The 7,092-nt window shown below is 40.6% G+C and overlaps 1 protein-coding gene across 1 annotated transcript in view; it reads left to right on the forward strand.

Annotated features, from left to right (window-relative positions):
* Positions 1 to 4,532, forward strand: part of TRRAP (transformation/transcription domain-associated protein) — an 85,798-nt gene extending 81,266 nt beyond the window's left edge. The window contains exons 69-71 of the mRNA XM_010138133.1: positions 574 to 777; positions 1,707 to 1,901; positions 3,977 to 4,532. Of these exons, the coding sequence (XP_010136435.1) occupies positions 574 to 777; positions 1,707 to 1,901; positions 3,977 to 4,261 (684 nt within the window). The 3' untranslated portion in view covers positions 4,262 to 4,532. The remainder of the gene's footprint in view (positions 1 to 573; positions 778 to 1,706; positions 1,902 to 3,976) is intronic.
* Positions 4,533 to 7,092: the final 2,560 nt, after the last annotated feature.

The following is a 7,092-nucleotide window of genomic DNA, read 5'->3' on the forward strand; positions in this document are numbered from 1 at the left end:
CCTATCTTGTGTAATAAAAATCCTTTACCTTTTACGCTGTGTGTGAAGAAGCCATGCAGGCAGCATCTCTAGGTGGTAAGCTTTGTAGGGCCCGTGTACCACTTCAAGTCTTGCCATCATCCTCAAAATAAAGGATTTTATTGTATTGCTGCAAAATGCTTGCACTGAAGCTAGAAAATAACGAAGTATGTTCCATTACTTTCCCATAAGGAAGTGCAGCATCGTGAGTTGAATGCCTGCTTAGCTCACTTCTGATTTTCTTGAACAGAAGGTATTTTAAATCAGATTGTATAACTTCTCAGTCTCGGGTTTTCTGACATACCTGTTTGCAGTTCTTGTGCTTATATGGTTTGTTTTCTAGCTGTGCAGAGGATGGGCAAACAAAATACTGTGTGTGTTTTGACAAAGAAGTCAGGGAGCAGCGTTGGACTGAAAGCATCCGAGTTCCGGGTGTTTCTCCTAAAATGGGATACAGCAGTTGAGAGAAGCAGCTTGGTAGTTGCTGTTGGCATATTTGTTAATTCACTTCTTAGCAACAGACAGAGATGTCTTTCAACTAATTTTCACATGTAGGTTCTCAGAGATATACTTAAAGAAGTGCAGAGTAACATGGTGCCGCGCAGCATGCTGAAGGAGTGGGCTCTACACACGTTCCCCAATGCTACGGATTACTGGACTTTTCGGAAGATGTTCACTATTCAGTTGGCACTGATTGGCTTTGCAGAATTCATCTTTCATTTAAACAGGCTCAACCCTGAAATGCTGCAAATTGCCCAGGTATGCTTTAGTTTGTTCTGGATGCATGCTGTCGTCTTTGATCAAACGGGAATTTGGACTGTGAGTCAAAACGGTAATTCGACATATGTAATTAGCAGCACACTTCAGTAGCATTTTCATTTATATGTGATTGCACATCGTGTAGGTAGTAATTTAAACCGAGTCCCCGTGGACATCAACTCTACCTTCGGTGGTGGTAATTTAGAACTTTGTCTGTAAAATCATTTTTAGATATTGGAACTGTTCATGTAAATGACTGATAAGTCTCTCTTTTTAGTCCTCAATCAAATATATTGCTTTGAAAATACCCGTGTCAACAGATTTAAAAAAATAAAATAAAGCTTCATTTTCTTAAAGGGGACTACCCTTTTCAAATACTGTTCTCTTTTCAGCATTGCCATCACGTCAACCTACAACTCCTATTAATATCAATTTTTCTGTTTCAACCCAACATTTAAAATGAGGCTTGACACCTTAGGAGGGCAGAGGTGGTATATATTAAAGTTGTAATGCCATTTTAACGTGCGTAGGGCTATACTCTGTATAGCAAGTAAGACTCTAATCCCTCTAGATAAGCATTCAGATGCTTGCCCAGAGGGAACATTGCGTAGAGAACACCAGCCCAGAGCTGGGGTGCATAGAGATGGCGATCTGTCTGTCTGCATGACTCCTGTTAAACCATGCTACAGGAGGATCTATTCCTTGATATTACAATAAGGTGTATTTAGTAAGGGGTCCTGGACACACGTTCTAAAAGATATACATACCTGACTGCGCATGCCTTTAACTTTTTTGCTCCGGTCAAAAGCTAGTAGAGTACTGTTTGTATTCCTGAGTCTTAACAGTAAACAAAAATCCAACTTCTTTTGGTTTCACTAATGAAAATCTGTTCCTTTAATTACTCTTGTGTATCTTGCTTTTAAATCCAGGACACTGGCAAGCTGAATGTAGCTTACTTTCGCTTTGACATCAACGATGCTACTGGAGATTTGGATGCCAATCGTCCAGTCCCATTCCGGCTTACACCAAACATTTCTGAATTTCTCACCACCATTGGAGTGTCTGGCCCACTGACTGCATCTATGATTGCAGTAGCTCGCTGCTTTGCACAGCCAAACTTTAAGGTTGGTATACCTGGCAATTCATAAATTAAACAGCACTTTCTTGGTTAAGGTAAACTGAACAGTCTGCTTTTGTGTTTAAATCTTAGCCTGATGTCATCACGAAGGCCAGCTGAATTTGCCTTTTTAGAAAGAATTAGAGAAGGATAGGTGTAATACTACCCCTAATTTAATTTTTTGTGCAAATGCGTTAATTCAGGCCGCTTGTTTCAGTGCTTTAGCCTCGTAAATCCTTACAAGTTCGGGCAGTGGTGCATAGTAAAATGACAAATGCAACATCATTTAGAATCTTCGTAATAACCTGTGAATAGAAATGTGCCTTGATCCTTTGTTAGCAGAATAGAATGCTAACGAGACACTGTTGCTTTGATGGATTCTAGCTCTTAGCAGGCTGTAGTTTTCTAAACTTCCTTTTAAATTCTAATTCTTTCCAAAAATGAGGTGTCTTGCACTTAGGCGAGTAATTTTCACCAGAAAAACATTGTACATAACGCATTGTAGCTATGGTGTGGGCTAGTTACTGTTAAAAAGATGGAAAATACCCTAAAGTGGTTTTTTTCTTTATCTGTATTACAGAAAGCTTGTTAGAATATTTTAAAATAATTCATCCTGTTACCTTACAAAGCCATTTCTATACATGCAAATGCATTTGCAGACGTAGCCTGTAATTTCAACATCCAGATGAGGTATCACCAGTTAGACTTGCCACATCAGTTTGGTGTGGCCCCACCTTGAGTACTGTGAGCAGTTTGGGGCACATCAGTACATGGAGGACATGAGACCAGTAGAGCTTTCCAGAGGCAGGTGACCAAGGTGGTGAAAGGTCTCAAGGGCAAGACTTACAGGGAGTGGCTGAGGTCGCTTGGTTCGTTCATCGTGGAGAAGAGAAGGCTGAGGGGTGCCCACATGTAGTCCACAACTTCCGCGGAGGGGAGGCTGCTGCTCTCCTCTGTCTGGTGACCAGTAATAGGCCACAAGGAAGTGGAATGAAGCTGCATCGGAGGAACTCCAGACTGTGCATTAGGAAAACGTTCTTCACTGAGAGAGTGGTCGGACACTGGAACAGCCTCCCCAGGGAAGTGGCCACAGCACCAAGCATCGGAGTTCAAAAAGCATCAGGTCAACACTTTCAGTTATATGGTTTAGTTTTAGGTAGTCCTGTGAGGAGCAGGGCGTTGGGCTCAGTGAGCCTTACGGGCCCCTTCCAACTTGAGCTGTTATGTGATTCCTTCAGAGCTCAAGTGTCCATTTATTCTTTTTGGAGCGATGGGTGCACAGCCCAGTTCAGGCATGATTTATTTATTTAGGTTATTTATCTTTCGGATTTCAGAAGAATAATTGTAACATTTTCTGCATTTATCTTTTAATTTAGTATGTGATTGTTTATGTTGGCCTAATATAGATATGTATTTCATTTTTTATGTGCAAACAGTGAATTTGACTCAGACTGGATACGTAAAGGTTTGTTTTAGAAGCTCAAGACTGCTGAAGGTGACAGATTATTGTCAGTAACTCAACTCAGTGATGAGAAAAATCAGGGAACTGTTTGTTGCAGGCATTTCTTTTTCATCCAAAGGTAGAACTGGACTGTATATATATACAAACATATATGTATGTATGTTGCAGCCTGTTCTTTGCCTGTTTGACAGAAAGCAGTATTCCCTGAGAGCATAATTATAATGCAAAAACCACGTGGCTTTGCCAAGCGCTCAGTCTTTGCGCGAGATTTCTATGGGCATGGGTGTGGGAAAAGTCATGAATTTAGTGGAGTCATTTAAAAACAATGTACACGACTGTGTTTGTGTGTGAAGATCTCGGCATATGTTTTAGTTTATGTGATTTTTTCATTTCTGTAGAAGTCATTGTGTTGTGTTTTCATTATGAAAACTTTTTATGAAAAGACACAAGTTTAGAAGAAATAGTCAAGGCAGTTGGAAGCCATGCTGATCTTGAAAAGTCTGGGATTGCAACGCAGGGCCAGAGGTGTCAAAATGTCATTGACTAAAATCTATCTGCAATTCTATAATCTCTGGTTCTTTGGATTAAATATAACAGTCCGATTTTTCTCCTTTATTTAGGTTGATGGCATCCTAAAAACGGTGCTGCGGGATGAAATAATTGCATGGCACAAGAAAACACAAGAGGATACTTCCTCTCCACTCTCAGCAGCTGGGCAACCCGAAAATATGGACAGCCAGCAGCTGGTTTCGCTGGTTCAAAAAGCTGTTACTGCTATCATGACCCGACTCCATAATCTTGCTCAGTTTGAAGGAGGAGAAAGCAAAGTCAACACTCTGGTGGCAGCTGCAAATAGCCTGGATAATCTCTGTCGGATGGATCCGGCCTGGCACCCCTGGCTGTAACTTGAAATTTTCCATAGCTTTTTTTGCTGCTGTTTGTGGTGTGAGCCATATATTGTGTTAAGAAAATGTGAAAAAAAGCTTTCTAGTTCCTGGCTTAGCTGTCACACTCACTTTGTCAGTCTTCATTTTAATTGTGTTTACAGTAATGTGACAATTTTACTGTTTTTAGTTTCATGAGGGGACGTTTCCTCCTGTTGACGGAAGGTTGTTTAATATGCAGCAACAGCTTTCACGAATAGCTTAAAATGAAGAGAGGAAACTTAAATAATGTACAGAAAAATCTTATTTTATGATGAGGACTGTAAAACTAGCACTGTTAGATTTAGGGTGTGCCATTCCTAATAAACACGCAGTATATAAATTTTTTATACAATAGTAATTATTAAAAAAACCCCCAGTATTCCCAAATACTGAATTTTACTATTTGAAGTGTTACTTAATCACTGTCCCTTCATTAATACCAAATTGAAGGCACAAATAAATACTCTTCTTTTAAGTTTGCTTCAGATTTCCATAAGCAAAGTTGGTTTGTACAGAGAATTTTGTACCAAATGTATAGAGGTGACTTTTTGTTAGGCACTGAGAGAACAGTGATCAAATTGTGCTGGCTTTTCCGGGAGCACAAGCTATGTACAGTAAAAGTGTAAACCATGTAGAGTATTTGGTTTAGTTGTGGACAGTGTTGGGGGGGCCAGAATTTGTTGGGGGGGTGCAGTTTATAAAAAGGATGGAAAAAGTCATCCTTCAATACATGTATTTGGCTGTAATAGATAAAAAAAAAGTAAAAACTTAAAGTTCTCTCTCTTTTTTTTAATGTTTAGAAATACAGTAGCTTCCTAAGAATGAATCCATTTCTTTGTAATTTAAGGAAAGCTCAGTTTAATGTTTCACTTGTCGTTCTGTTGTGTTAGCATTTTTATAAAACTTTGATGTTGAGAATGCTAAATTTGTACAGAGTGATTTTTTAAAAAATAAATATTTTGTAAAACTCTCTGTGGTATTCGTTTCATTTAGAATATTTTTAATATTATACTGCGGACTAAATAGTTGTTTTGTGACAAGTCTCACACATTCTTACCTCAGAGTTTTACCACCGGCTCCAAGGAGGTAAATCCTGAAAGCTTTTAATTATACACGAACCTGCTTCAGAGTCTGGAGAAAATCTTCTGACATATCTTGTATCATCAGCAGCTCTCCATTAGCAGGTAAGTGGTTTGACACAGAAGAGTATTTGAAGTTTCTGATTATCTTCAGGAACACGTGGCACGTGTGTTACTGCATTTAATGTTGTGTGATGGTAGATAAGGGTTCCCTGTCTCACTAGTTTCAGACACGTGCTCAATAAGCATCTTGCTGAGCAGATACTTGAAAGTGAAATACATTGTCAATTTGCTGTTAAGTATTTCCTTAAAGATTTCTTCCCTCAGATTAGATACTACACAGCAGCCCATGTTACCACTCTGTAAAATCAAATGCTTTAGAATAAAGAGAGATCGTATTTAATGCTTGTCTCTGAAATTGTGTGCATGGGCATTACGCCATTCTTAAAATTCCTCCTGTTGTGTTCTTGGGTTTTTCCCCTGTAGAGTCCTGGACAGATCTGGCTGGATCTTCACGAGAGTAACTAGTGAACAAGTTCTTGACACCGAAGTTGTGCCAGCTGTATTTTAACTCTGTGTGAAAGGCGTGGAGATGCTCATTTGGGTAGACGTTTGCTCACTTACCTGTGCTGGTGTGAAATGGGCTCTGGTGTGTTGCTCGAGTGACAATATTAATACTTAAGAAACATACTTGGCATTAAAAACTAGACAAAAACGTAAGCTGTGGATTTTAGGTGGAGCCTGAAGAGTTGTCGGGTCTCTCAGATTATACTGTATTTCAGTCCCCTGATTTTGTAATCCTGTTTGTCTCTGCCTTTACTGGACGGTGCTGCTGCAATTTAACCGTTCATTATTATAGTCTGCTTTCAAGGTAGATTGTCAGAATTCATTTGCTTAAGTGAATTATACTCCAGAACAAAATAATTTATCATTAGCTGGATGTTGGAGTCCACCCTCTGAAACTAGTACACTGCTTTCCTCTCCTGTAATTGGGCTGTCTGTGAATTGTCAGATACGAAGAGAAGTGGGAGAGATTAGTTATTACCGGCGGAAGATGACTCAGAGCGTTTCAGCAGTAGACAATGAACGTTCTGTTCTGCGATGGCAGTAGAATAAAGTTGCTTTTAAAGCTCTGATCTGTTTCAAATAGGATGTGTGAAATGGTCTTTTGTGGTGTGGAAACCTATGCAGGGAGATGAATTTGCACTCACAGGAGCTTTTAATCAGCTCAGTGTAGGTACATTTCACATTTGAGAGGTTCGAGGAAGCACATGTGGATCAACTGGTGTCTCGCGTGTGATTTATCATCGTTCGTGGGATGTGCCGGAGTCCTCAGCCTCCGTGTGTGCGGGCATTAGTCAATGGCAGTGCTACCCGGGGTTTCTTCTAAAGGAGGACCCAAAGTGCTGAAATGCAGGGGAAAACAAAAAAGTCTGTGCAATCATTAACTCAATTTCATCTCTTGACCGTGGCCTATTCATTGCTCTGAACTAGCATTGCCTTTCCCTCAGAGTTCCCAGAAAAGAGCAGAGGAGATGCTGTTGCTGTGTCAGCCATGCGTTCTGTCCCCTCTCCCCTTTCAAACTCCTCCTTCCCCTGCTCTAATTTCACGCTGACACCACGTGTGAGTGTACCGGCTGTTTGTCCGTGCCCGGCTCGGGGCAGCAGGGGCTGGAGCAACCTGCCCCCTGCCCGCCGTCGCCGGTGCCGCCCGCTCCGGAGCCTTGGGCC

This window comes from Buceros rhinoceros, unplaced genomic scaffold (assembly GCF_000710305.1).
Source record: "Buceros rhinoceros silvestris isolate BGI_N320 unplaced genomic scaffold, ASM71030v1 scaffold10090, whole genome shotgun sequence".
In the NCBI taxonomy this organism is placed as follows: domain Eukaryota; kingdom Metazoa; phylum Chordata; class Aves; order Bucerotiformes; family Bucerotidae; genus Buceros; species Buceros rhinoceros.